Consider the following 14,039-nt stretch of genomic DNA (forward strand, 5'->3'; position numbering starts at 1 on the left):
GGCCAGCCTGGTCTACAGAGCGAGATCCAGGACAAGCTCCAAAACTACACAGAGAAACTCTGTCTTGGAAAAAAAAAAATGAAACCATGACTCAAACAATGTGGAAAGTGCTGAGATTTTCCTCTGATCTCCACACATGCACCATGGCACATGTGTGCCTGTTCTCATGCACAAATACAAACACACATACAAACAACTCACTCACATATAAAGGAAAAATATAAAAACAATGTGAAGGATGATTTGGTTTCCACACACATGCCCATATATGTGCATTGTATCCCCAAACACAAATGTGCATGCACACCCACACAAACACATACATGTATGACACTCATGCCAGGAAATAAATGAAAAGGAAAAAAGAGAGAAAAGAAAAGAAGGGGCAAGAAGAAGTATGGAGAGAAAAGAATAGGAGAAAGCAGAAGAGACAAGACAGACTGGAAAATTTGGAAGTCCAGAGTAACCCCTGGGACACCAATATACTCAGAGATGTTATATCAAGAAAATATTAATCAAATAAATAATATGTAGAGCTGAGATCATCCCAGCTGGTCCAGGAACATTCCCAAAGTCCCCATTGTGTTGACTGACATTACAGAAACCCTGAGCCATATTTATACGTTGAGGTTGAAGAAAGAAAAGAGGTTTTAAGTTATTTTATCAGCAGTTCTCAACCTGTGTAGGTCAGGACCCCTTTGGGTGGATCCAAAAACCCTTTCATATGGGTCATAGATCAAATATTCTACATATAACATATTTACATTATGATTCCTAACAGTAGCAAAATTACAGTTATGAAGTAACAATGAAAATAATTATATTTGAGGGTTATTGCAACATGAGGAACTATATTTTAGGGTCTCAGCATTAGGGAGGTTGAGAACCACTACATTATATATATATATATATATATATATATATATATATATATATATATATACATTAAAATAAGACCTGTTAGTAAATTGAAAGAAAATGAGATCTCTCTCTGTCCCATTCTTTCTGTCTCTATCTCTGTTTCTTTCTCCTCTAGGTTCATTTAAACTTGGGGAAAACAAGATGACAGACCTCTTAAGAAGTGTTGTCACTGTCATTGATATATTCTACAAATACACCAAGCAAGATGGAGAATGTGGCACACTGAGCAAGGATGAGCTAAAGGAACTTCTGGAGAAAGAGTTTCGTCCAATTTTGAAGGTATGGGCCAAGTCTGAAGTCTTCTGGAGTTCTGTATGTGTTCTAAGACCAAAATTAGTGGGAAAGTGCCTGGCCCCAGCTGATTTTGAGCAAACCCAAGGAATAGACTTTTGAACTAGGGCATCATAAATCTATTATCATTAAAGACAGATGTTTCTTCCATACATTTCTGTGTCCTTCCACTTTTTAGAACCTAACTTTCTCATATACTCAGGCTTCCCATTCCAAGTAAATAAATAAATTTGTGCTAAGAAATTAGCCAATTGATTGATTGGTTATTCTAATAAATGGGGAACAATGTTATAAAGGAATGTCATCTTCTTCCACAGATCACAATGGTCTTTATTTTCTATTAACCCTTCATATATGCTAGATCCTATTAACCTAAAGTAATACTTAAATAAATTGAAATCATATAACACACAATATACACTAGGTGATACTAGGTTGTTTTAGCTGAGAATAAGGCTGGGATAACCAAGTCTTCCTTGATGTGTCTCTCATATACAGAATCCAGATGATCCAGACACAGTAGAAGTCATCATGCATATGCTGGATCGAGATCATGACCGAAGACTAGACTTTACTGAGTTTCTTTTGATGGTATTCAAACTGGCTATGGCCTGCAACAAGGTTCTTGGAAAAGAATACTGTAAAGCTTCAGGGTCAAAGAAGCATAGACATGGTCATCAACAGCAAAAGGAAGAAAGTGAAACAGAAGAGGAAAAGGAGACACCAAGACAGAAATCAGGTTTGAGACATTCAAGTTGGAGTGAGGGAGAGGAGCATGGACATAGTTCTGGGAGCTCATCGGGTACTGGAAAACGTAGACGTAGGTCCAACTCTAGGTGGCTGGAAAGGCAAGGTGAATTCTCCAGCTCAGAGGAACTTAGGAAAAAACACCATGGGTCTATCTCTGGTCACTCTTGGAGAAGTAACAAAGAGAGACATGGTTCGAGCTCTGAAGAATTAGAAGGTAAAAGAAACAACTCACATGGTAGGTCCTCCAGTGAGTCTGGGGAAGAATATGAATCTGGATCTAGGTTAAACAGTCAGGGAAGAAAAGGTAATAGTGGATTTTTACATGGACTGGAGAAGAACAAACATAAATCAAATTCTACTCAGTCAGGAAAGGCTGAAGAACAAAAGCTTGGGCCTAGCTTTGCAACTTCAGGAAACAGTAAGATACAAAGTCATACATGTGGTTACAGCAATTCTGGTGGATGTTGTAAGCCACAAAATGCTTCAAGTTCTTGTCAGGCAAGTAGCTCTGGGTGGCAAGGAAATCAATCTTGCTGTACCCAGTCAAGATGTCAGTCAGGAACTAGCAGAGGACAAGGCTATGGATGTGTCTCAGGAGGTCAGTCCTCTAGATGTTGTCAACCTGAACATAGATCCTGTAGCCAGTCTTCTAGTCAGAGAGGGTATGGATCTAAACAATGTGGTCAACCTCAGAATTGTGGAAGTCAGCAGAGGATGGGCTCATGTCATTCATCATGCTGTGGGTCTGGAGCAACTCAATCTTCTAGTTATGATCAACATGGAACCAGGTCCTGTGGACACCCTTCAAGCTCTCATCAAAAGGGATGTAGTTCGAATGAATTTTCCAAGTGTGGCCACCATGGGTCTGGTTCACGGAAGTCATCATGCTGTGAACAACATGGAACAAATTCAAGGCAGTCTTCTGGCTTTGAACAACAAGGACATGGATCAGGTCAGTCTTGCTGTGGACAACATGGTACTACCTCAGGTCAATCCTCAGGTTGTAGTCAACATGGATCTCACTTGGGTCACTCATCTGGTTTGGGGCAGCATGAGTCCGGTTGTGGTCAGTCTTCAAGCTCTGGACATCATGGGTCATCAAGCTCAGGTCAGTCACCAAATTCTGGGCATCATGGGTGTGGTTATGGTCAGTCATCTAGCTCTGTGCAACATGGATCTGGTTCTGTCCAGTCACCAAGTTCTGGGCAGCATGGGTCTGGTTATGGTCAGTCATCTAGCTCTGTGCAGCATGGGTCTGGTTCTGTCCAGTCACCAAGTTCTGGGCAGCATGGGTCTGGTTATGGTCAGTCATCTAGCTCTGTGCAACATGGGTCTGGTTCTGTCCAGTCACCAACTTCTGGGCAGCATGGGTCTGGTTATGGTCAGTCATCTAGCTCTGTGCAGCATGGGTCTGGTTCTGTCCAGTCACCAAGTTCTGGGCAGCATGGGTCTGGTTATGGTCAGTCATCTAGCTCTGTGCAGCATGGGTCTGGTTCTGGTCAGTTACCGAGCTCTGAGCATCATGGGTCTGGTTCTGTTCAGTCACCAAGGTCTGGGCAGCATGGGTCTGGTTATGGTCAGTCATCTAGCTCAGTGCAGCATGGGTCTGGTTCTGGTAAGTCACCAAGTTCTGGGTATCATGGGTCTTCAGGATCCAGACAGTCATCTACATTTGGGCAGCATGAACATGGCCCAGGTGAGTCATCACAGAATGAGAAGCATGGGTCAGGTTCAGGTGTATCATCTAAAGCAGAGAAACAAAGGCCTAGATATGGTCAGTCATCTGCAACTGGTACAAAAGGGTCAGGATATGAGGAATTTCAGCATACAAAGTCGAAATCAAACATTGATGGAAAACAGGGATATTCACAGGAGCAGTCAAGAGACAGCAGGACACAGGCTCAGACTAGGCATGAACAGGCCTCACAATCAACATCTGGGAGAAGTCCCAGAGGGACACCTGTTCATTCTGAGTCCAGTGAGGGTGAGGAACACTCAGGAGTCTCACACAGAAACTCAGGATCCACTCAAGGTCATGGTGGAGTTCAGCATAGGGAGTCGGGGTCCCCAAGTCACGGACCACGGGATCATCCTCAAAGGGAATCTAGGGACAGCACTAGACAGCCTCAGTCTGGACATCAACAGCCCTCACATTCAGGATCAGGGAGAAGTCCCAGAGGGGCACCTGTTCATCCTGAGTCCAGTGAGGGTGAGCAAAACTCAGTAGTCTCACACAGAAACTCAGGATCCACTCAAGGTCAAGGTGGAGTTCAGCATGGAGAGTCTGGGTCCCCAGGTCATGGAACACAGGGACATCCTCAAAGACAGTCTAGGGACAATACTAGACGGCCTCAGGCTGGTCATCAACAGCCCTCACATTCAACATCTGGGAGAAGTCCCAGAGGTGCACCAGTTGATCCTGAGTCCAGTGAGGGTGAGCAACACTCAGTAGTATCCAGGAGACACTCAAGATCCCCACAAGGTCATGGTGGAGTTCAGCATGGAGAGTCTGGATCCCCAGGTCATGGAACACAGGGACATCCTCAAAGGCAGTCTAGGGACAGTACTAGACAGCCTCAGGCTGGTCATCAACAGCCCTCACATTCAGGTTCAGGGAGAAGTCCCAGAGGGGCACCTGTTCATCCTGAGTCCAGTGAGGGTGAGGAACACTCAGTAGTATCCAGGAGACACTCAAGATCCCCACAAGGTCATGGTGGAGTTCAGCATGGAGAGTCTGGCTCCCCAGGTCATGGAACACAGGAACATCCTCAAAGGCAGTCTAGGGACAGTACTAGACAGCCTCAGGCTGGTCATCCACAGCCCTCACATTCAGGTTCAGGAAGAAGTCCCAGAGGGGCACCTGTTCATCCTGAGTCCAGTGAGGGTGAGGAACACTCAGTAGTATCCAGGAGGCACTCAGAATCCACTCAAGGTCATGGTGGAGTTCAGCATGGAGAGTCTGGCTCCCCAGTTCCCAGTACACAGGGACATCCTCCAAGACAGTCGAGGGATAGCACTAGACAGCCTCAGGCTGGTCATCAACAGCCCTCACATTCAGGTTCAGGGAGAAGTCCCAGAGGGGCACCTGTTCATCCTGAGTCCAGTGAGGGTGAGGAACGCTCAGTAGTATCCAGGAGGCACTCAGAATCCACTCAAGGTCATGGTGGAGTTCAGCATGGAGAGTCTGGCTCCCCAGGTCATGGAACACAGGGACATCCTCAAAGGCAGTCTAGGGACAGTACTAGACAGCCTCAGGCTGGTCATCAACAGCCCTCACATTCAACATCTGGGAGAAGTCCCAGACGTACACCTGTTCATTCTGAGTCCAGTGAGGGTGAGGAACACTCAGTAGTCACACACAGACACTCAAGATCCACCCAAGGTCATGGTGGAGTTCAGCATGGAGAGTCTGGCTCCCCAGGTCATGGAACACAGGGACATCCTCAAAGGCAATCTAGGGACAGTACTAGACAGCCGCAGGCTGGTCATCAACAGCCCTCACATTCACGTTCAGGGAGAAGTCCCAGAGGGGCACCTGTTCATCCTGAGTCCAGTGAGGGTGAGGAACACTCAGTAGTATCCAGGAGACACTCAAGATCCCCACAAGGTCATGGTGGAGTTCAGCATGGAGAGTCTGGATCCCCAGGTCATGGAACACAGGGACATCCTCAAAGGCAGTCTAGGGACAGTACTAGACAGCCTCAGGCTGGTCATCCACAGCCCTCACATTCAGGTTCAGGGAGAAGTCCCAGAGGGGCACCTGTTCATCCTGAGTCCAGTGAGGGTGAGGAACACTCAGTAGTATCCAGGAGGCACTCAGAATCCACTCAAGGTCATGGTGGAGTTCAGCATGGAGAGTCTGGCTCCCCAGTTACCAGTACACAGGGACATCCTCCAAGACAGTCGAGGGATAGCACCAGACAGCCTCAGGCTGGTCATCAACAGCCCTCACATTCAGGTTCAGGGAGAAGTCCCAGAGGGGCACCTGTTCATCCTGAGTCCAGTGAGGGTGAGGAACACTCAGTAGTATCCAGGAGACACTCAGAATCCACTCAAGGTCATGGTGGAGTTCAGCATGGAGAGTCTGGCTCCCCAGGTCATGGAACACAGGGACATCCTCAAAGGCAGTCTAGGGACAGTACTAGACAGCCTCAGGCTGGTCATCAACAGCCCTCACATTCAACATCTGGGAGAAGTCCCAGAGGTACACCTGTTCATTCTGAGTCCAGTGAGGGTGAGGAACACTCAGTAGTCACACACAGACACTCAAGATCCACCCAAGGTCATGGTGGAGTTCAGCATGGAGAGTCTGGGTCCCCAGGTCATGGAACACAGGGACATCCTCAAAGACAGTCTAGGGACAGTACTAGACAGCCTCAGGCTGGTCATCAACAGCCCTCACATTCAACATCTGGGAGAAGTCCCAGAGGTGCACCTGTTCATTCTGAGTCCAGTGAGGGTGAGCAACACTCAGTAGTATCCAGGAGGCACTCAGAATCCACTCAAGGTCATGGTGGAGTTCAGCATGGAGAGTCTGGCTCCCCAGTTCCCAGTACACAGGGACATCCTCCAAGACAGTCGAGGGATAGCACTAGACAGCCTCAGGCTGGTCATCAACAGCCCTCACATTCAGGTTCAGGGAGAAGTCCCAGAGGGGCACCTGTTCATCCTGAGTCCAGTGAGGGTGAGGAACACTCAGTAGTATCCAGGAGGCACTCAGAATCCACTCAAGGTCATGGTGGAGTTCAGCATAGAGAGTCTGGCTCCCCAGTTCCCAGTACACAGGGACATCCTCCAAGACAGTCGAGGGATAGCACTAGACAGCCTCAGGCTGGTCATCAACAGCCCTCACATTCAGGTTCAGGGAGAAGTCCCAGAGGTGCACCTGTTCATCCTGAGTCCAGTGAGGGTGAGGAGCACTCAGTAGTATCCAGGAGGCACTCAGAATCCACTCAAGGTCATGGTAGAGTTCAGCATGGAGAGTCTGGCTCCCCAGGTCATGGAACACAGGGACATCCTCAAAGGCAGTCTAGGGACAGTACTAGACAGCCTCAGGCTGGTCATCAACAGCCCTCACATTCAACATCTGGGAGAAGTCCCAGAGGTACAACTGTTCATCCTGAGTCCAGTGAGGGTGAAGAACACTCAGTAGTCACACACAGACACTCAAGATCCACCCAAAGTCATGGTGGAGTTCAGCATGGAGAGTCTGGATCCCCAGGTCATGGAACACAGGGACATCCTCAAAGGCAGTCTAGGGACAGTACTAGACAGCCTCAGGCTGGTCATCAACAGCCCTCACATTCAACATCTGGGAGAAGTCCCAGAGGGGCACCTGTTCATCCTGAGTCCAGTGAGGGTGAGGAACACTCAGTAGCATCCAGGAGGCACTCAGAATCCACTCAAGGTCATGGTGGAGTTCAGCATGGAGAGTCTGGCTCCCCAGTTCCCAGTACACAGGGACATCCTCCAAGACAGTCGAGGGATAGCACTAGACAGCCTCAGGCTGGTCATCAACAGCCCTCACATTCAGGTTCAGGGAGAAGTCCCAGAGGTGCACCTGTTCATCCTGAGTCCAGTGAGAGCGAGGAACACTCAGTAGTATCCAGGAGACACTTAAGATCCCCACAAGATCATGGTGGAGTTCAGCATGGAGAGTCTGGGTCCCCAGGTCATGGAACACAGGGACATCCTCAAAGGCAGTCTAGGGACAGTACTAGACAGCCTCAGGCTGGTCATCAACAGCCCTCACATTCAGGTTCAGGGAGAAGTCCCAGAGGGGCACCTGTTCATCCTGAGTCCAGTGAGGGTGAGCAACACTCAGTAGTATCCAGGAGGCACTCAGAATCCACTCAAGGTCATGGTGGAGTTCAGCATGGAGAGTCTGGCTCCCCAGTTCCCAGTACACAGGGACATCCTCCAAGACAGTCGAGGGATAGCACTAGACATCCTCAGGCTGGTCATCAACAGCCCTCACATTCAGGTTCAGGGAGAAGTCCCAGAAGGGCACCTGTTCATCCTGAGTCCAGTGAGGGTGAGGAACACTCAGTAGTATCCAGGAGGCACTCAGAATCCACTCAAGGTCATGGTGGAGTTCAGCATGGAGAGTCTGGCTCCCCAGTTCCCAGTACACAGGGACATCCTCCAAGACAGTCGAGGGATAGCACTAGACAGCCTCAGGCTGGTCATCAACAGCCCTCACATTCAGGTTCAGGGAGAAGTCCCAGAGGGGCACCTGTTCATCCTGAGTCCAGTGAGGGTGAGGAACGCTCAGTAGTATCCAGGAGGCACTCAGAATCCACTCAAGGTCATGGTGGAGTTCAGCATGGAGAGTCTGGCTCCCCAGGTCATGGAACACAGGGACATCCTCAAAGGCAGTCTAGGGACAGTACTAGACAGCCTCAGGCTGGTCATCAACAGCCCTCACATTCAACATCTGGGAGAAGTCCCAGACGTACACCTGTTCATTCTGAGTCCAGTGAGGGTGAGGAACACTCAGTAGTCACACACAGACACTCAAGATCCACCCAAGGTCATGGTAGAGTTCAGCATGGAGAGTCTGGCTCCCCAGGTCATGGAACACAGGGACATCCTCAAAGGCAATCTAGGGACAGTACTAGACAGCCTCAGGCTGGTCATCAACAGCCCTCACATTCAACATCTGGGAGAAGTCCCAGAGGTACACCTGTTCATCCTGAGTCCAGTGAGGGTGAGCAACACTCAGTAGTCACACACAGACACTCAAGATCCACCCAAAGTCATGGTGGAGTTCAGCATGGAGAGTCTGGATCCCCAGGTCATGGAACACAGGGACATCCTCAAAGGCAGTCTAGGGACAGTACTAGACAGCCTCAGGCTGGTCATCAACAGCCCTCACATTCAACATCTGGGAGAAGTCCCAGAGGTACACCTGTTCATTCTGAGTCCAGTGAGGGTGAGGAACACTCAGTAGTCACACACAGACCCTCAATTTCCACCCAAGGTCATGGTGGAGTTCAGCATGGAGAGTCTGGCTCCCCAGGACATGGAACACAGGGACATCCTCAAAGGCAGTCTAGGGACAGTACTAGACAGCCTCAGGCTGGTCATCAACAGCCCTCACATTCAACATCTGGGAGAAGTCCCAGAGGTACACCTGTTCATCCTGAGTCCAGTGAGGGTGAGCAACACTCAGTAGTCACACACAGACACTCAAGATCCACCCAAAGTCATGGTGGAGTTCAGCATGGAGAGTCTGGATCCCCAGGTCATGGAACACAGGGACATCCTCAAAGGCAGTCTAGGGACAGTACTAGACAGCCTCAGGCTGGTCATCAACAGCCCTCACATTCAGGTTCTGTGAGAAGTCCCAGTGGTACACCTGTTCATTCTGAATCTAGTGAGGGTGAGGAACATTCAGTAGTCTCACACAGACCCTCAGGATCCACTAAAGGTCATGGTGGATTTCAGCATGGAGTGTCTGGGTACCCAGTTCATGGAACCCAGGGACATCCTCAAAGGCATTTGAGTGATAGCACAAAACAGCCTCAGTCTGGATATCAACAGCCCTCACATTCAACATCTGTGAGAAGTCCCAGAGGGACACCTGTTCATTCTGAGTCCAGTGAGGGTGAGGAACACTCAGTAGTCTCACACAGACACTCAGGATCCACTAAAGGTCATGGTGGAGTTCAGCATGGAGAGTCTGGCTCCCCAGTTCATGGAACACAGGGTCATCCTCAAAGGCAGTCAAGGGACAGCTCCAGACAGCCTCAGTCTGGACATGAACAGCCCTCACATTCAGGTTCTGGGAGAAGTCCCAGAAGGGCACCTGTTCATCCTGAGTCCAGTGAGGGTGAGGAACACTCAGTAGTCTCACACAGAGAGTCAGGATCCACTAAAGGTCATGGTGGTGTTCAGCATGGAGAATCGGTGTCCCCAGTTCACAGAACACAGGGACACTCTCAAAGGCAGTCTAGGGACAGCACTAGACAACCTCAGTCTGCACATCAACAGCCCTCACATTCAGGTTCTGGGAGAAGTCCCAGAAGGGCACCTGTTCATTCTGAGTCCAGTGAGGGTGAGGAACACTTAGTCGTTTCCAGGAGATACTCTGGATCCTCAAAAGGTCATAGTGGAGTTCAGAGTGGAGTGTCTCGGTCTCCCCTTCATGGACGACAGTTGTCTCCTCCTGCTCACTCTGGAACAAAGTCTTTTCAGTCCTCTAGTTCTAGACACCAGTATGATTCTATTCAGCATTGGAGACATGGCAGCTATGGTTGTGAGGAGTATGACTATGGCCAGTCAGGTTATGGACCTTCTGGAGTAAGCAGAAGTAGCAGCCCCAATTCTAGTCCTCTGCGGTCATCACATATAGCTACAAGTACACAGGTGCCAAAATATGGACAGTCTTTCTCTCTTTCTCACCATGCAGTATCCAAAGGAAATGAAGGAATGGAAGGAATTTTAAAATACAGTGAGTCTGACACTAATCATGGGCATTCAATTGACCACTACAATTTGACTGATTCTAGTACAACTGGAAATTTAATGTCTAATCATCCCCAATCATTAGTAACACTTGAACATTCAAATGACTATGATACTACATATGAATACAGTGTAAAAGGAAAACAAGAAACTACTCTAAGCCAGCCAATTGACCATTCTGGTGTTGGCCATAGTCAATATACATCAATTCAGGAACATTCAGAATCCAATTCATTTGGAAATCAATCTGGATTTGGCACCAATAAAAGGCAAGTGCATAGCCATGGCCAATCAAGTGATAGCTACCAGCTCTCAAGTGACATCAGATATGCAAATCAAAGATCTTCTCCCAATAACTCTCTTCAGAGCCTATACTGCATGGGAACTGAGGAGTGTAAATATTTACCAAGTGTAACCACATTCAGTGAGGGAAGACTAGGACAGGAGCCAGGTTATAATCCATCAGGGACCATCAGAAAATATAGTCAATATGTAGATGACAAGGAGATAAGAGACTCTGAATCCAGAGGTTACGATGAAAAGGGGGAAATGAACTTAGGTTCTGCCTACATAGATAGCAACACTCCACTATACACATATGTCCAAGAACAAAGATACCATTATTTTTGTTGAGAAGCCAGTATAAAATATGATAAACCAAGATAAGAACTAAGTCAAAGAAAAAAGTAGATGCACAGTAAGATAATAACACTTTCAACATGATTCCTCATTTTGGCAGTAGGTGGTATTTTCTTTCATATTAACTGTACTACTATTTTGATGTTGTTTTGTGCAAGATCTTTTTGTAGGACTCCATAGACCCTGAGCTTCTTGGACGGAAGAAAGTAAACAAAGTAAAAAGTATTGGAACTGTATTCAGAAATACAAGATTAAAATGTATGATTTTGGTGTTTGGGAATTAAAATGAATATTTAAAACTTCTCTGAGATAAGTACTTGGGTTTTCCACATGCTGTTGTAATTTTTTGGTTAAAAACTTATCCAAGATTCCAAGGGCATAGTTTAGGAGTCACAATTTTTCTAGCAATATTATAACACATTCCGGGTCCTGAACAAAGAATTTGATTGTTTCCTGGGTGGAGATTCAGAATACTTTTATCCTTTGTGTCCCCATTGAAACTCTGTATTACTATTGAATTTATTGTCATGATTTCCTAGATAGAAGAATCAGAAAATTGCATTGGATTAAAATTTGACAATAAACTTTTCATCTGAATATATTTTCTCTCTTTTAATTTCTACAAACATAACTCCATGCCATGGGGTCAGGTGTACATAGTTCTTCTCCCTCTGGGCAAATAACAGCAGTAACATACTCAGAAGCTAACAATGCAGAGTCAAAAGAAGGAAGAAAGTCAACCACACTGAGTCCTTTACTCCCTTCAATTACTGTCCAAGGAAGACTTTATACTGAATTGACTAGAAATGCTTTTATTAATCATTATCAACACAAAAAATAAATGTAATTCCAAATGTCCATTTCCTAATGTAGTCCAAGCTCTGGAATAAGATTTATGTGCTATAGACTTTCTCTGTCAAATACATGAATAGAAATATCCATGCCAGTAGAGCTTATGGAGCTCCTTCATTTCCTATAGAATAAAAGTAATTAATATGTTCCTTACTAGAAGGAGAAAATTCATAAATTTGTTATGAACAGTAAAAAAAAAGAAACAGAAAAATATGTACAAGATACTAACTTCAGCAGAAAGTTGACTACTACTATTATACCAATGATAATTTTCAGAATGTCAAAACTAGTTTAAGCTTTAAAATTTTTCCCATGTTTGCAGTTTCAAAGAAAAGGCCAAACAAAACATATTTAGTAAAAGACTAACAAGTTCCTAAACAGAATTTTATGTCCTGCACCTCTTTGCCCCTAATTCAAACTTTTTCTTGACCTTCCTTGTGGAATTCAAACTAAAGAGAAACTCCTGAGTGAGAATATAAAACCATTAATGTTGACATTTCAAAATGATGGAAGGAAGGCACCATGCCATCACCTCTTCTGTAAGGAGGAACCACAACAATAGATGTTATATTCTGAGGATGAGTGGCCATGTGTGAACACCAGAGCTAGGAATATAGAGTGGGCCACTGTAAGAATCATAGACCTGGGCCGGGTGGTAGTGGCGGCGGCGCACGCCTGTAATCACAGCACTCAGGAGGCAGAGCCAGGCGGATCTCTGTGAGTTCAAGGCCAGCCTGGGCTACTAAGTGAGTTCCAGGATGCAAAGCTACACAGAGAAACCCTATCTCAAAAAACAAACAAACAAACAAACAAACAAAAAGAATCATAGATCTGGTACAGAAACTTAGTGAGAAACTGAAGATTCTGGTATCTACCACCCATAGCTTCCTAACTTCAAGGGAGGGGTATTCTGAAGGCACATGTAGATCGTGGCCTTTGCAGGGTAAGAGTGAGAATCCTACCAAACTCTACCACAATAAAACATTTAATAACATGATTCCTCATTTTGGTAGTGGGTGGTATATTCTTTCATATTAACTGTACTACTATTTTGATATTGGGATGGAAGGGATCCCACCTACTAGAATATTTCACAACACTCACAGAGTTTTACTTAGATAATAAACTAAAACTTACACAATCTAAAGTATAACAAAACATACAAATACAATGAAAGATAAACTATCCAATCATTTCAATGGGTGAAGAAAAACATTCAGGGGTTGGGAACTTAGCTCAGTGGTAGAGTGCTTGCCTAGCAAGTGCAAGGCCCTGGGTTCGGTCCTCAGCTCCGGAAAAAAAAGAAAAAGAAAAAACATTAAAAAAATTTAAAACCCATGAACAAATTAGCTATAGCATTATTATAATTTAACATGCAAACACTGTATTTAAGAAACCAATAATGAGCATCAAATGATGAAGAAAAAGATCTAAGATCAAGAACAATACAAAGGTGTCAACTTCTCCATCATTAAACACTATTAGAAATTTTAGGCAGAGTGGCTTAGCAAGAGAAAGAAAGGGATTAAAGAGATAGCTCAGCAGTTAAAAGTGTACTGCTCTTCTAGAAGACCAAAGTTCAGTTCCCAGAACCCATATTGGGTGGCTCACAACCCTGCAATTCCAGTTCCAGGGGATCTGATGCCTTCTTAGCCTCTTGGGACACCTGCACTCACATGCATATATCAACACACAGACACATATCCACAAACATTTACTCATTGCCACTGGGAATACAAACTGGTGCTGTCACTATGGAAATCAATACGCTAGTTCCTCAGGATGCTGGGAATTGATCTACTTCAAAATTCTGCTATACAACTCTTGGGTACATACTTGAATATTTGACATATTACTACAGGGATTGCTCATCCATGTTCACTGCTGCTCTGTTCCTAATAGCTAAAAATTAGAAATAGCTTAAATGTCCATCAACTGATGAATGGATAATGAAAATGTGCATATTTGCACAATGGAATATTATTCAGCTGTTAAAAAATGAAATTTGCAAACAAAGGGATGGAGCTAGGAAAAAATCATCCTGAGGTAATCCAGATCCCAAAAGCCAAATTTTATACATTTTTTTCTTATATGTGGATGTACATATATGAAAGTAA

At 45.6% G+C, this 14,039-nt stretch overlaps 1 protein-coding gene across 1 annotated transcript; it reads left to right on the top strand.

Annotated features, from left to right (window-relative positions):
- Positions 1-1,062: 1,062 nt before the first annotated feature.
- Flg2 (filaggrin family member 2) lies at positions 1,063-11,064 on the top strand. Its single transcript, XM_036191349.1, has 6 exons — positions 1,063-1,200; positions 1,711-7,000; positions 7,184-7,380; positions 7,462-7,495; positions 7,634-8,221; positions 9,971-11,064. Exons 1-6 carry the CDS (start codon positions 1,063-1,065, stop codon positions 11,062-11,064), a joined length of 7,341 nt encoding a protein of 2,446 aa, XP_036047242.1.
- The last annotated feature ends 2,975 nt before the right edge of the window (positions 11,065-14,039 follow it).

This window comes from Onychomys torridus, chromosome 6 (genome assembly GCF_903995425.1).
Source record: "Onychomys torridus chromosome 6, mOncTor1.1, whole genome shotgun sequence".
NCBI lineage: Eukaryota > Metazoa > Chordata > Mammalia > Rodentia > Cricetidae > Onychomys > Onychomys torridus.

Bases quoted from the DNA above. Each gene is read 5' to 3' on its own strand.
- Flg2 (XM_036191349.1), top strand. From the start codon at position 1,063: ATGACAGACCTCTTAAGAAGTGTTGTCACTGTCATTGATATATTCTAC. The intron at 1,201-1,710 runs GTATGGGCCAAG...TCTCATATACAG, and splicing joins AGTTTCGTCCAATTTTGAAG to AATCCAGATGATCCAGACAC. The intron at 8,222-9,970 runs GTGAGGAACGCT...CCTCACATTCAG, and splicing joins TCATCCTGAGTCCAGTGAGG to GTTCTGGGAGAAGTCCCAGA.